This window comes from Ranitomeya imitator, chromosome 2, assembly GCF_032444005.1.
Source record: "Ranitomeya imitator isolate aRanImi1 chromosome 2, aRanImi1.pri, whole genome shotgun sequence".
NCBI classification, from domain to species: Eukaryota; Metazoa; Chordata; class Amphibia; order Anura; family Dendrobatidae; genus Ranitomeya; species Ranitomeya imitator.
Window position 1 is genome coordinate 261,280,110 of NC_091283.1, and position 16,417 is coordinate 261,296,526.

A 16,417-nucleotide genomic window follows, 5' to 3' on the forward strand; every position below is an offset into this window, starting at 1 on the left:
GAATGAAGGACGCTGGCTGGAATTCCTTGATTACGTGAGAGCATATAAAAGCTGACTGCTACACCACGTATTTCCAGTCTAAAAGAACACACTTTATTCACAGCACACAGAATATATAACACAGATACACAGGGCAGGCCAATAGAAAAAACAGGCCAGACATACATTACAATAGCCGCAGGGGGCCGGAGCCTGCTGATATTTACTGTGGGAATTACAAAGGTGGGGGAGGTCAGAAGGAGAATATCTTGTCCCCTCTGCCCAGGGATGCAGCCTGTGGACTGATGCATTTCACATGGAACCTATTATACATAATATATACTGCTTATCATATTCTTGGTGCTGGGGGTTCTGTAACAAGGGCCTCCTGCTCCTCCCTTGTAGGAAAAAGATCCTATTGATCAGATTAATAATGCAATTTTTTTTAATCAATTTTTAAAAAAATAGATGTAAATGCTTGATTATCGTGAATGAATCTAGGCGAGATGAAGGGGAGAACGTTAGCCCTTTCTGCAGCACAGTCATCTGTGTGGTTGTCGATCCATGATGTGATAAATTCCCTGTAAATGGTCCTCGTGCTGATCTTTATTTGAGGATGCGAGATGCTGATTCCTTTTCCCAAATTGCCTCATTCGAGGAGCCTTTTCAGGGTCAGTGATTTGACGTCACATTCACTCACAGAAGATATGGATTGCATTGATGAGGTCCTGGAAAGGTTCTTGTCAATGGAGCGTTTCTTTATTTGCCAGCGGAAAATCTTACCGGTGGCAAAATCTGAACTGTCACGTTGATATTTGTTGGACTTATTGTTTTTCCCATCTTTCCGTGTCTTTCTCCATGTTGGTTGTGGTCTCTTGAAAAGATACTGCTGTCATTTCTGATTGTACCTTATTGTGGAGATCCTGTAACTCCTCCAATGGTGCAGTGTTATTTTCAATAATTATGTGGATAAATTCCAAGGAGCATGTATTCGCTGCCTTAATCCACCTTTGAGTTACATTTTCATCTTCAAGATCAAAAGTCGGATAAACTTGTATTCTTAGTCCCCGTGGTCTGATTTTCTGGCCCCAATAATTTTCCAGTGCTGTTTTCATCCTCCGCAGTTTAGTTTTTTTATGTAAAGTATTTTTATATTAGAATCTCTTGGCTGGTGATTGAAGTGTGGCCGGTGCCAGATCCTGCCCCCTTCTTACACACATCCATAGCTTTAGCTAGCCCGGAGCTTTCCCTGGTCTTGGTCCATTCTGTGCGGCCCCAATGTTAAGATAACAGTATTCTGATAATATTAATACACAACTTGGTCCTAGTTAACGTGGTAATCCTATTAGTTAGTGCCAACTCACAGTGACATCGACAAAACATCCTGAGGACAATAAACCTCAAAGGATAAAGGACTGGAGCCAGAAGAATGGTTTTTATAAAAAAAAATCTTATTTTATTTTTATTAGATCAACAAACATGATAAATACACGGATACAAAGAGTAAGAAGGGTTCAGAAAGAAAAGAGGGACTTTAGGACTCACAATAGTTACTTTTAGATCACTTTGCATCTGAAATTCGGATCATGCTAATTACTAGACAGCAAAATGTAAGTCACCTTGCTAAAACAGTAGGTGCTACAATGTTGTAAACACTAAGAACAAATGACAAATCTTTAATAAATAGTGTATAAATTATAGCAGGTAGGAGATTAGTGAAGATCAAGATGGAAGTGCAATATTATAATCCTATTACCAGATGTTAGGGGTCGAGTTCCCGCCTCTGCACAGGGGGAATCTCGGGCCATCTCCGCTGCGGTCTCCCATTCCTCTCCTGCCGCAGTTGAGCCTGCTCAGCGGAGACGTCAGTCCAAGCGTCTTGCTCAGTCCCACTCTGTACAAAGAGTTACTGCTGCCTTTCCTGCTTCTGCCATTGAAGTCAGTGCTGGCCAGCGGCGAGCAAACGCTTCTGCGACTAAGTCCTGCTTTTCTCATTCTGAGCATGCCCTGAGTAAGATCTCTCAGTGGAGATCGAGGGTCACATGGTAGGAAGGTCCTATAGCTGCTAGGACTAACTCCTGCTTTTCACACACTGAGCATGCCCAGGGTAAGATCTCTCAGTGGAGATCTAGGGTCACATGCTCAGGTATGGCAGTCTCTCATTGGTCCTTCTAGGAAGGTCTTTTACTTGCTGCAGCTATATAAGGCTCGCATGGCCGCACGGCCATGCGCTAGTATCAATGCATGACATGAGTTTTGCGCCAGTGTGGTCACGCTTGTGTGTATTCAGGGACCCGGCTGAAATAAGCCACTAGAATACCGGCACCTCCGGTGAGGAGATTGTGTGTTTGGTTACAGGGCCCCGGCTGAAATAAGCCACTAGAATACCGGCTCCTCCGGTGAGGAGATTGTATGTTTGCCTCCTGGACTGCGTGACCACAAGCTGCTATCTGCTCAGCAGTTACTGTGTATTCCTGTGGAGTTTAACAGGACACAGTCCTTTCCTTATAGCAACTCTGTGATGCAACAGAGTTCGCTTCTACCGCCATATTGTGCCGCTGTTTGCCAGCAGCAGGTTCTTTTCCTGCACGGTGGACCCCGGGCTGCGAACGCACCAAATAACATCTCTATATTTACTCGGTGCATTCCGCCAGCCCTAACAGTATACTAGCGCCAGGGTCTGGCTGGTAAATGGCGGACGATCAGCGTTTACAGCGGTACATCCAGCAGCTGGAGGGTAGGTTGACGGCTCTCGAGCGCACAACCTCAGCTGTGGATGTTACCGCAGTCGCTGTTCAGGCTGCAAGTGTAGCTGCAGCCAGTTTGTCCTCTGCCACCCCTGCTCCGACTTTATCCCGTCTCCCGCTTCCAGACAAGTTTGCTGGTGACAGTAAGCTATGTCGGGGATTCGTGAGTCAGTGCTCCATACATCTTGAGCTTCTGGCTGCACGTTTTCCTACGGAATGGGCGAAAGTGGGATTTATTTTATCCCTTTTGTCGGGCAGGGCGTTGGAGTGGGCAACGCCGCTATGGGAGCGCAATGATCGTGTGGCGCAGAGTGCTCCTCTCTTCCTGGACGCTCTGAAACAGGTCTTTTTTGGGACCTCGTGTCACCCACGATACCGCGCTCCAATTGTTGGCAACAACACAGGGTTCGTCCATGGTCAGCCAGTTCGCCGTGCAATTCCGGACTCTGGTCTCTGAGCTGGAATGGCCGGATAAAGTTCTTATTCCGGTGTTCTGGAGAGGACTGGCAGACCATGTGAAGGACGCCTTGGCCACCAGGGAGATTCCCGCCACACTGGAGGAGCTTATTTCTATATCTACCTGCATCGACCTCCGTTTTAACGAGCGAAGGTTGGAACGGGCCCAGTGTAGGCAGAGGTTTCGGCTGGCTCCCACCTTCGCCAGACCTCTGGAATCTTCCGTTCAGGCGTCCGACTCCCATGAGGCCATGGAGGTTTCTCGCGCGGGACCTAAGTCTCGGACCGCTCGAGTACCCGTGGTTTGCAGAAATTGCCAACAAGAAGGACATTATGCCAATAAATGTCCACGGTCGAGTAAACAATCGCGTCTAGTAACCTGTCATGATTCCAATGGCAAGGAATCACAAAAGGACAAGCACCAACGAGCTCTAGGGTGATGGAACCTGAGCTGACCGCGACCCTAAACCTGAACACACAAATAACAATAGCCGGGGAACGTGCCTACGTTGATCCTAGACGTCTCGCACCAGCCGAAGATCTAACTTCCCCTATTAGAAGAAACACAGACCTCTCTTGCCTCCAGAGAAATACCCCACAGAAATAGCAGCCCCCCACATATAATGACGGTGAAATGAGAGGAAGGCACATACACAGTATGAAAACAGATTCAGCAAAATGAGGCCCGCTAAAACTAGATAGCAGAGGATACAAAAGTAAACTGCGCGGTCAGCAAAAAACCCTTAAAAAAACCATCCTGTAATTACTTGAACTCATGTTCCAACTCATGGAACATGAGGAGCAATTACAGCCCGCTAGAGCAACCAGCAGCAAAGAAACAATTATATGCAAGATGGACAAGACAAAAATAAAGCAAAACGTGGAACAAGAAAATCAAAAACTTAGCTTGTCCTGAAGATTACTGAAGCCAGAAGCTGAGGTAACAAAACACTCTGATAACCATGATAGCCGGCGGGGAAATGACAAGAAAGCCCGGTTAAATAGGAAACTCCCAAATCCTAATAGAACAGGTGGTCACCAGAGACAGCAGAACACAAATCACCCAGTACCATCAGTAACCACCAGAGGGAGCCCAAAAACAGAACTCACAACAGTACCCCCCCTTGAGGAGGGGTCACCGAACCCTCACGAGAACCACCAGGGCGACCAGGATGAGCCCTATGAAAAGCGCGGACCAAATCATCAGCATGAACATCAGAGGCAACCACCCAAGAATTATCCTCCTGACCATAACCCTTCCACTTGACCAAATATTGGAGTCTCCGTCTGGAAACACGAGAATCCAAGATCTTCTCCACAACATACTCCAATTCTCCCTCCACCAGCACCGGAGCAGGAGGCTCAAGCGAAGGAACAACAGGTACCTCATACCTCCGCAACAACGACTGATGGAACACATTATGAATAGCAAACGATGCCGGGAGTTCCAAACGAAACGACACAGGGTTAAGAATTTCCAAGATCCTATAAGGACCGATGAACCGAGGCTTGAACTTAGGAGAAGAGACCTTCATAGGAACAAAACGAGAAGACAACCACACCAAGTCCCCAACACGAAGTCGAGGACCCACGCGGCGACGGCGATTAGCAAAATGCTGAGCCTTCTCCTGGGACAACTTCAAATTGTCCACCACATGACTCCAAATCCGATGCAACCCATCCACCACCATGTCCACTCTAGGACAATCAGAAGGCTCCACCTGACCAGAGGAAAAACGAGGATGAAACCCCGAATTACAAAAGAAAGGAGAAACCAAGGTAGCAGAACTAGCCCGATTATTAAGGGCAAACTCGGCCAGCGGCAAAAAGGTAACCCAGTCATCCTGATCAGCAGAAACAAAACACCTCAAATAAGTTTCCAAGGTCTGATTAGTTCGCTCCGTCTGGCCATTCGTCTGAGGGTGGAATGCAGACGAAAAGGACAAATCAATGCCCATCTTAGCACAGAACGTCCGCCAAAATCTAGACACAAACTGGGATCCCCTGTCAGAAACGATGTTCTCCGGAATCCCATGCAAACGAACCACGTTCTGGAAAAACAGAGGGACCAACTCAGAGGAGGAAGGCAACTTAGGCAAGGGTACAAGATGAACCATTTTAGAAAAGCGGTCACACACAACCCAGATGACGGACATTTTTTGAGAGACAGGGAGATCCGAAATAAAGTCCATGGAAATGTGCGTCCAAGGCCTCTTCGGGATAGGCAAAGGTGACAACAATCCACTGGCTCGAGAACAGCAAGGCTTAGCCCGAGCACAAACCTCACAAGACTGCACAAAAGAACGCACATCCCTCGACAAGGAAGGCCACCAAAAAGACCTGGCCACCAAGTCTCTAGTACCAAATATTCCAGGATGACCTGCCAACGCAGAAGAATGGACCTCGGAGATGACTCTACTGGTCCAACTATCCGGAACAAACAGTCTCTCAGGCGGACAACGATCAGGTTTACCCGCCTGAAACTCCTGCAAAGCACGTCGCAAGTCTGGGAAGACAGCCGACAAAATCACCCCATCCCTAAGGATACCAGTGGGCTCAGAATTTCCAGGGGAGTCAGGCACAAAACTCCTAGAAAGAGCATCCGCCTTCACATTCTTTGAACCTGGCAGGTATGAAACCACAAAATTGAAACGAGAGAAAAACAGTGACCAACGAGCCTGTCTAGGATTCAGACGCCTGGCAGACTCAAGGTAAATCAGATTTTTGTGATCAGTCAAGACCACCACACGATGTCTAGCACCCTCCAGCCAATGACGCCACTCCTCAAATGCCCACTTCATGGCCAAAAGTTCCCGATTACCCACATCATAATTCCGCTCAGCGGGCGAAAATTTTCTAGAAAAGAACGCACATGGCTTCATCACCGAGCAATCGGAGCTTCTCTGTGACAAAACAGCCCCCGCTCCAATCTCGGAAGCATCAACCTCAACTTGGAAAGGAAGCGAAACATCAGGCTGACGCAACACAGGAGCAGAAGAAAACCGGCGTTTAAGTTCCTGAAAGGCCTCCACAGCCGCAGGAGACCAATCAGCAACATCAGCACCCTTCTTAGTCAAATCCGTCAAAGGCTTAACAACACTAGAAAAATTAGTTATAAAACGACGATAGAAATTAGCAAAGCCCAAGAACTTCTGTAGACTCTTAAGAGATGTAGGCTGCGTCCAGTCACAAATAGCCTGAACCTTGACGGGATCCATCTCAATAGTAGAAGGGGAAAAAATATACCCCAAGAAAGAAATCTTCTGGACTCCAAAGAGACACTTTGAGCCCTTTACAAACAAGGAATTAGCCCGCAGGACCTGAAACACCTTCCTGACCTGCTGAACATGAGACTCCCAGTCATCAGAAAAAACCAAAATATCATCCAAATACACAATCATAAATTTATCCAGATATTCACGGAAAATATCGTGCATAAAGGACTGGAAGACTGAAGGAGCATTAGAAAGTCCGAAAGGCATTACCAAATACTCAAAATGGCCCTCAGGCGTATTAAATGCGGTTTTCCACTCATCACCTTGCTTTATTCGTATAAGATTATACGCACCCCGAAGATCAATCTTAGTGAACCATTTAGCCCCCTTAATGCGAGCAAACAAATCAGTCAACAAAGGCAAAGGATACTGATATTTTACGGTAATCTTATTCAAAAGACGATAATCTATACAAGGCCTCAAGGACCCATCTTTTTTGGCCACGAAAAAAAAACCTGCTCCCAAAGGGGATGAAGATGGACGGATATGTCCCTTTTCCAAGGACTCCTTAACATAATCCCGCATAGCAGTATGCTCTGGCACTGACAGATTGAACAAACGACCTTTAGGAAATTTACTACCAGGAATTAAATCTATAGCACAATCGCAATCCCTGTGAGGAGGAAGCGAACTGAGCTTAGGCTCCTCAAAAACATCCCGATAATCAGACAAAAATACAGGAACCTCAGAAGGAGTAGATGAAGCGATAGAAATCGGAGGTGCATCATCATGAACCCCCTGACATCCCCAGCTTAACACAGACATTGTTTTCCCGTCAAGGACCGGATTATGAGTTTATAACCATGGCAGACCAAGTACTAGAACATCATGTAAATTATACAATTCCAGGAAGCGAATCACCTCCTGATGAACGGGAGTCATACGCATGGTCACTTGTGTCCAGTACTGAGGTTTATTCATAGCTAAAGGTGTAGAGTCAATTCCCTTCAAAGGAATAGGGACTTCCAGAGGCTCAAGACTAAACCCACATCGCTTGGCAAATGACCAATCCATAAGACTCAGGGCAGCGCCTGAATCTACATAGGCATCGACGGAAATGGATGATAATGAGCAAATCAGAGTCACAGACAGAATGAACTTAGACTGTAACGTACTAATGGCAACAGACTTATCAACCTTTTTTGTGCGTTTAGAGCATGCTGATATAACATGAGCTGAATCACCACAATAAAAGCACAACCCATTTTTCCGCCTATAGTTTTGCCGTTCACTTCTAGACTGAACTCTATCACATTGCATTGTCTCAAGTGCCTGTTCAGAAGACACCGCCAAATGGTGCACAGGTTTGCGCTCCCGTAAACGCCGATCAATCTGAATAGCCATAGTCATAGACTCATTCAGACCTGTAGGCGCAGGGAAACCCACCATAACATCTTTAATGGCCTCAGAAAGGCCATCTCTGAACTTTGCAGCCAGGGCGCACTCATTCCACCGAGTAAGCACTGACCATTTCTGAAATTTTTGACAATATATTTCTGCTTCATCTTGCCCCTGAGAGAGAGCTAATAAAGCTTTTTCAGCCTGAATCTCTTGGTTAGGTTCCTCATAGAGTAAACCCAATGCCAGAAAAAACGCATCCACATTAAGCAACGCAGGATCCCCTGGTGCCAATGCAAATGCCCAATTTTGAGGGTCACCCCGCAGGAAAGATATAATAATCTTAACCTGCTGAGCAGGGTCTCCAGAAGAGCGAGATTTCAAAGAAAGGAACAACTTGCAATTGTTCCTAAAATTCAGAAAACTAGATCTATCTCCAGCAAAGAACTCTGGAATAGGAATTCTAGGTTCAGACATAGGAGCATGTACAACAAAATCTTGTATATTTTGAACCTTAGCAGCAAGATTATTCAAGCTGGAAGCTAAACTCTGGACGTCCATGATAAACAGCTAAGGTCAGAGCCATTCAAGGATTAAGAGGAGGAAAAAAAAAAATCAGCCAGACTGCAATTAAGGCTAGGCAGCAACCTCAGAGGAGAAAAAAAAAAAAAAAAAAAAAACTTCCTCAGACTACTTTTCCTCCTACTTCAGCCCAAACTTTCTGGCCGGCTATTCTGTCATGATTCCAATGGCAAGGAATCACAAAAGGACAAGCACCAACGAGCTCTAGGGTGATGGAACCTGAGCTGACCGCGACCCTAAACCTGAACACACAAATAACAATAGCCGTGGAACGTGCCTACGTTGATCCTAGACGTCTCGCACCAGCCGAAGATCTAACTTCCCCTATTAGAAGAAACACAGACCTCTCTTGCCTCCAGAGAAATACCCCACAGAAATAGCAGCCCCCCACATATAATGACGGTGAAATGAGAGGAAGGCACATACACAGTATGAAAACAGATTCAGCAAAATGAGGCCCGCTAAAACTAGATAGCAGAGGATACAAAAGTAAACTGCGCGGTCAGCAAAACACCCTTCAAAAAACCATCCTGTAATTACTTGAACTCATGTTCCAACTCATGGAACATGAGGAGCAATTACAGCCCGCTAGAGCAACCAGCAGCAAAGAAACAATTATATGCAAGATGGACAAGACAAAAATAAAGCAAAACGTGGAACAAGAAAATCAAAAACTTAGCTTGTCCTGAAGATTACTGAAGCCAGAAGCTGAGGTAGCAAAACACTCTGATAACCTTGATAGCCGGCGGGGAAATGACAAGAAAGCCCGGTTAAATAGGAAACTCCCAAATCCTAATAGAACAGGTGGTCACCAGAGACAGCAGAACACAAATCACCCAGTACCATCAGTAACCACCAGAGGGAGCCCAAAAACAGAACTCACAACAGTAACCCTTGGAGGAGGTTCACTAGACACAGCGGCATTTTCCTCCAAGCTGTCCTTCAAAGGGACAATCATATTAGGCTCTTACTCTCTAACAGTCGAGCTTTATGTGGATTCTGGAGCTGAGGGGAATTTCATCTCCTCAGCTTTTGCTCTGCGCCATGCAATACCTCTAGTGATGCTCGCCAAACCGGTGACTGTTAGAGTAGTGAATGGGTCGACACTTCCATCTCAGATCACACACCAGACTGTCCCTTTCACGTTAGCTATGTCCCCATCCCACCAGGAGATAATTTCCCTTCTTGTCCTTCCCGAGGGAATGGATGAGATTCTGCTGGGAATACCCTGGCTCCGTTTCCACTCCCCACATATTGAGTGGTCCTCTGGGAGGATATTGGGTTGGAGTGAATCCTGTAAGGGCAGATGTGTGAAAGAGTGCGTTCAGGTTTCCACCACTGAGATACCCGCAAATCTCTCTTCTCTTCCCAAATACTATTGGTCCTATGCAGACGTCTTCTCCAAAAAGGCTGCGGAGACCCTTCCGCCTCACCGCCCCTATGACTGTCCTATAGATCTCTTGCCTGGAGCAGAACCTCCTCGGGGACGTGTCTATCCCCTCTCTCTCCCTGAGACGGAGGCCATGTCCCAATACATCCAGGAGAATTTGGCAAGAGGGTTCATTAGGAAGTCAGTGTCACCAGCAGGGGCAGGGTTCTTCTTCGTACAGAAGAAGAATGGAGAATTACGTCCTTGCATAGATTACAGGGGTCTTAACGCCATCACCGTAAGAATAAGTACCCGCTGCCCCTGATTTCTGAGCTTTTTGATAGGCTAAGGGGAGCTAAGGTATTTACCAAATTAGATCTGCGGGGTGCTTATAACCTGATTCGCATCCGTGAGGGTGACGAATGGAAGACGGCATTTAACACCAGAGATGGGCACTATGAGTATCTGGTGATGCCCTTCGGGCTCTGTAATGCCCCAGCCGTTTTCCAAGACTTTGTCAATGACATCTTCCGGGATATGCTTTCCACCTCGGTCGTAGTCTATCTGGATGATATTCCCATCTTTTCTCCAGATATTGACTCCCACCGGAGAGATGTTGGCAGAGTCTTCGACCTCTTACGGGCAAATTCTCTCTATGCAAAGTTGGAGAAGTGTATGTTTGAGCAGGAGTCTTTACCTTTCCTGGGCTATATCATCTCCGCCCAGGGATTGGCTATGGATCCTGCCAAACTACAGGCTGTGATGGACTGGCAAGAACCCCATTCTCTTAAAGCGGTGCAGCGCTTTATGGGGTTCATTAATTATTGCCGCCAGTTCATTCCCCACTTCTCAACTTTGGTAGCTCCCTTGGTAGCCCTCACCAAGAAGGGAGCAAATCCAAAATTGTGGTCAGAAGAGGTCTCCAGGGCCTTTTCTTCTATTAAGTCCCGTTTTGCTAGCGCTCCCATCCTACATCGTCCCGATGTTGATAAGCCATTCATAATGGAGGTGGATGCCTCATCCGTTGGTGCAGGAGCAGTCCTCTTCCAAAAGGATGCTCAAGGTCGGAAGCATCCTTGCTTCTTCTACTCCAAGACCTTCACACCAGCAGAGAGGAATTATTCCATCGGGGACAGGGAGTTGCTAGCGATGAAGTTGGCTTTCTCGGAGTGGAGACATCTCTTGGAGGGGGCTCGCTTTCCCTTTCAAGTCTTCACGGACCATAAAAATTTGTTATATTTGCAAACAGCCCAGCGGCTAAATTCTCGCCAGGCTAGATGGTCCTTGTTCTTCTCCCGGTTCCACTTCACCCTCCATTATCTCGCTGGGGAGAAGAACATTCGTGCTGATGCCCTCTCTCGCTCTGTTGTGTCATCTGAGGAGGAGGAAGAGGAGCCTCGGCTTATTGTCCCTTCTGAGAGCCTGAGAACCGTAGCTCCGGTTTCGCTAGAGTCTGTGCCTCCGGACAAGACTTTTGTACCCATTAATTTGCGACCAGAGGTTCTCTCTTGGGCTCATTCGTCCAGGGTGGGTGGACACTTTGGGACAAAAAGGACATCTGAGCTACTGGCGAGGTCGTACTGGTGGCCACATATGGTTCGTGATGTCAGAGATTACATTCAGGCGTGTGTCTCCTGTGCCAAAAATAAATCTCCTCGACAACGGCCAGCAGGGTTACTCTATCCCTTGCCGGTGGCAGACAGGCCCTGGGAGATGGTCGGGATGGACTTTGTGGTGGGTTTGCCCAAGTCTCGTGGCTGTACCATCATTTGGGTTGTGACCGATCATTTTTCTAAAATGGTGCATTTAGTCCCGCTTCCACGGTTACCTTCTGCACGGGCCTTGGCAGCGTTGTTCATAAAACACATCTTCCGCCTACACGGTATGCCGGACAAAATTGTCAGTGACCGGGGTCCCCAGTTTGCGTCTCGGTTCTGGAGAGAGCTTTGTCATCTTCTCAGCATTGAGTTAAATCTCTCTTCCGCATATCATCCCGAGACGAATGGGTTGGTAGAGGGGGCCAACCAGACCTTGGTCACATATCTGCGACATTTTGTCTCAGCCAGGCAGGATGACTGGGCATCCTTGCTATCTTGGGCAGAGTTTGCGCTGAACAATGCCGTGGCCGACTCCACTGGACAAACTCCATTTCTCCTTAACTATGGTCAGCATCCGCGGGTACCTGTGCCTATGCCCGTGTCTTCCGCCGACTCCAGGGTGGCAGACTGGGCTGTGGAGGCACGGGATATTTGGGACCGCACTCAGGATGCCATTCGGGCCTCCAAGGAGAGAATGAGGTCCTCCGCCGATGCACATCGGCGCCCCGCTCCGACCTTTGCTCCTGGCGACTTGGTGTGGCTCTCCGCCCGTAACATCAGGCTGCGAGTGGAGTCCACTAAGTTTGCACCTCGCTACTTGGGTCCTTTTAAGGTCCTCGAACAGGTTAATCCTGTGGTCTATCGTTTAGCCCTTCCGCCACGCCTGGGTATCACCGACACCTTTCATGTGTCCCTCTTGAAACCCGTATACATGTCCCGGTTTTCCGAGTCATCTGCTGGGACATCGGGTTCGTCTACGGACGATTACGAGGTGAATGCTATTTTGGGGTGCAAGGTGGTACGTGCTAAAAAATTTTATTTGGTGGACTGGAAGGGTTATGGTCCTGAGAGCCTGCTGAGCACATTCAGGCTCCGCAGCTCATTGCTGCCTTTGAGCGTAGCGAAGTCCAAGGAGGGGGGGGGGCCCTAGGAGGGGGGGTAATGTTAGGGGTCGAGTTCCCGCCTCTGCACAGGGGGAATCTCGGGCCATCTCCGCTGCGGTCTCCCATTCCTCTCCTGCCGCAGTTGAGCCTGCTCAGCGGAGACGTCAGTCCAAGCGTCTTGCTCAGTCCCACTCTGTACAAAGAGTTACTGCTGCCTTTCCTGCTTCTGCCATTGAAGTCAGTGCTGGCCAGCGGCGAGCAAACGCTTCTGCGACTAAGTCCTGCTTTTCTCATTCTGAGCATGCCCTGAGTAAGATCTCTCAGTGGAGATCGAGGGTCACATGGTAGGAAGGTCCTATAGCTGCTAGGACTAACTCCTGCTTTTCACACACTGAGCATGCCCAGGGTAGGGATCTCTCAGTGGAGATCTAGGGTCACATGCTCAGGTATGGCAGTCTCTCATTGGTCCTTCTAGAAAGGTCTTTTACTTGCTGCAGCTATATAAGGCTCGCATGGCCGCACGGCCATGCTCTAGTATCAATGCATGACATGAGTTTTGCGCCAGTGTGGTCACGCTTGTGTGTATTCAGGGACCCGGCTGAAATAAGCCACTAGAATACCGGCACCTCCGGTGAGGAGATTGTGTGTTTGGTTACAGGGCCCCGGCTGAAATAAGCCACTAGAATACCGGCTCCTCCGGTGAGGAGATTGTATGTTTGCCTCCTGGACTGCGTGACCACAAGCTGCTATCTGCTCAGCAGTTACTGTGTATTCCTGTGGAGTTTAACAGGACACAGTCCTTTCCTTATAGCGACTCTGTGATGCAACAGAGTTCGCTTCTACCGCCATATTGTGCCGCTGTTTGCCAGCAGCAGGTTCTTTTCCTGCACGGTGGACCCCGGGCTGCGAACGCACCAAATAACATCTCTATATTTACTCGGTGCATTCCGCCAGCCCTAACACCAGATTGGCATCTTTAGATCATACATGCATCCTAGTCTGTGCAGAGCAAACCTCTGCAGTGCAATACGAACAACTTGTATTAACATCTCCATTAATATCGTCACCTCACTTTTGGTATGCACTTCATCAGGATTAACATCACTCACGACACATTTTTATGTAATACATTTTTTTGCACTTGTCGCTTTATTATATTTTCCTTCTGAACCATTCTTACTATTTTTATCCATGTATTTATCATGCTTGTTTGATCTAATAAAAATAATTTTTTTTTATAAAAATCATTTTTCTAGCTCCACTTTTTTATCCTTTGATGTTTATTGTCCTAAGGATGTTTTGTTGATCTAAATCCTATTGAGCATCTTTGGAAGGAGCTGAAACATGCCGTCTGGAAAAGGCAACTTTCAAACACGAGACAACTGGAGCAGTTTGCTCTTGAGGACTGGCCAAAATACCTGTCGAGAGGTGCAGAAGTCCCATTGACTGTTACAGGAATCGTCTGATTGCAGTGATTGCCTCAAAAGGTTGTGCAGCAAAATAATAAGTTAAGGGTGCCATCATTTCTGTCCAGGCCTATTTCATGATGTTTATTTATTTTTTTGGAATTCTGTAGAAGCATGGTTGAAAAGCAATGTCTGACTTTTATGTTTTCATAGATTTTTGATTTATTATTACTTTTGTCAAATTCAAGTTATTTCTGTGACCATTGTGGGTTATTCTGTCATTAAACGAGGTGTACCAACAATTTTGACCACGTATGTAGGAGGAGTGAATATTTTGACTCCACAGCCACTTTCCAGAAATTAAGTGGATGATGGAGAGTGAAAATTACACATTTGCCATTTTATTACCCAGCACATAGTGCCCAGATTGTGTTCCAAGAGACGCACACCGCAAATTAAGTGGATTCTTCTCACTATAATATTGCTTAATACAGGGATCCTAAATGTTGTTTGAGCACACTGCAAGACTCAGAAGTGAGAGCGGATTTTACTGGATAGGTTTATAGAAACTCTGTTGCTTTTCAACAGCCTTTGAGCCACTAGTAGTGCGGGAACCTCTGTTTTTCTATTGACAGATGATGGACCTAAGTGGGGACTTGTTTTTTTTTAAGATGAGAATTCGTATTATTTTCGCCTACATAACATTGATTGGTTTCTTTTTTTTTGATATTTGGGAGGCAGAATGAACAAGCAATTGAACACCACGCACTACTGGCTCATCCAACAAGGTTTTCTATTAGACTGTGAACTCTCATTGTCTTGGTAAATAAAGTTTTTTTTACATAGCTTTCCATTTTTATGGACAGTTTAAGTAGAAATGTTCAAAAATATAAAACTCAAGGATATTTTATTAAAAAAATTGTTTTTTATCCTAGCACATGACTGTACCAGGAGATCAGAGGGACAGGTGACTTCTTCATTTTTTAAATCTGATGATCTTGAGATCCTACAAGATACAACTGAAGTGATTGCTGTTACTTCAGATATACCATCATCCATTCACAGCAAAGATCTGTCATCTGATCCTATGAAACAGATCCCATCTTCTGATTCATTGCCGACTACTAAGGAAAATCAAAGTCACAAAAGAGGCATTAAAAAACAAACTGCTCCTAAAGCAAAGAAGTCATTTTCATGTTCAGAATGTGGGAAATGTTTTAACAAAAAATCAGCTTTTGTTAAGCACCAGAGAATCCACACAGGGGAGAAGCCTTTTTCATGTTCAGAATGTGGGAAATGTTTTAACCAGAAAGGGAGTCTTGTTACACACCAAATAACTCACACAGAAGAGAAGCCTTTTTCCTGTTCAGAATGTGGGAAATGTTTTAACGTTAAATCAGCTTGTGTTAGGCACCAGAGAATCCACACTGGAGAGAAGCCTTTTTCCTGTTCAGAATGTGGGAAATGGTTTTACCAGAAATCACATCTTGTTAGTCACCATAAAACTCACACAGGGGAAAAGCCTTTTTCCTGTTCAGAATGTGGGAAATGTTTTGTACGTAAATCAGATTTTGTTCACCACCAGAGAGCTCACACAGGGGAGAAGCTGTTTTCCTGTTCAGAATGTGGGAAATGTTTTTACCAAAAATCACGTCTTGTTAACCACCAGAGAGCTCACACAGGGGAGAAGCCTTTTTCCTGTTCAGAATGTGGGAAATGTTTTTACCAGAAATCACATCTTGTTAAACACCAGAAAACTCACACAGGGGAGAAGCCTTTTTCCTGTACAGAATGTGGAAAATGTTTTGCACATAAATCAGATTTTATTAACCACCAGAGAGCTCACACAGGGGAGAAGCATTTTCCCTGTTCAGAATGTGGGAAATGTTTTAACCAGAAATCGCATCTTGTTAACCACCAGAGAGCTCACACAGGGGAGAAGCCTTTTTCTTGTTCAGAATGTGGCAAATCGTTTTACCGGAAATGTCATCTTGTTAGTCACCAGAGAACTCACACAGGTGAGAAGCCTTATTCCTGTTCAAAATGTGGGAAATATTTTACTTGGAAATCATCTGTTAATAAACATCAGAGACATCACATAGGGGAGAAGCCTTTTTTATGTTTATAATGTTGGAACAGGTTTAACTAAAATTGGATCTTCTTAAATGGGTTGTCTTTTGTCATTCCTCATGTTTTGTGATAAAAGGATGAAACTAAACTTTATTGATTCCAAATGTAAAACTATACCCATAATTCACCCTCTGAAGGTTAGTCAGTAGGTGACTAATTGAAAAGAACAAATAGACCACATTTCAGCATATAGGGCGAAGTGACGTATCCACACTCTCCAAGCCTCTTATTTCTATGGGTTTCATTGTCCTCACCAAAGGTGACTCCTCAGGAGACTTTTAGCCCCTTAATCCCCAAGCGTGGTTTGCATGTTAATGACCTGGCCAATTTTTACAATTCTGACCACTGTCCCTTTATGCGGTACGCTTCTATGGATCCGGGTGATTCTGACATTGTTTTCTTGTGTCATATTGTACGTCATGTTAGTGGTAAAG

The 16,417-nt window shown here is 46.0% G+C and overlaps 1 protein-coding gene across 1 annotated transcript; it reads left to right on the forward strand.

Moving 5' to 3' along the window:
* Positions 1-595: 595 nt before the first annotated feature.
* On the forward strand, positions 596-15,981 carry LOC138666372 (gastrula zinc finger protein XlCGF57.1-like). Its single transcript, XM_069754600.1, has 3 exons — positions 596-650; positions 13,741-13,875; positions 14,951-15,981. The coding sequence occupies exons 1-3, from the start codon at positions 596-598 to the stop codon at positions 15,979-15,981; spliced, it is 1,221 nt and encodes a 406-aa protein (XP_069610701.1).
* The last annotated feature ends 436 nt before the right edge of the window (positions 15,982-16,417 follow it).

Bases quoted from the DNA above. Each gene is read 5' to 3' on its own strand.
- LOC138666372 (XM_069754600.1), top strand. From the start codon at position 596: ATGCGAGATGCTGATTCCTTTTCCCAAATTGCCTCATTCGAGGAGCCT. The intron at 651-13,740 runs GTCAGTGATTTG...TATTGTCCTAAG, and splicing joins ATTCGAGGAGCCTTTTCAGG to GATGTTTTGTTGATCTAAAT. The intron at 13,876-14,950 runs GTGCAGAAGTCC...CTATGAAACAGA, and splicing joins GCCAAAATACCTGTCGAGAG to TCCCATCTTCTGATTCATTG.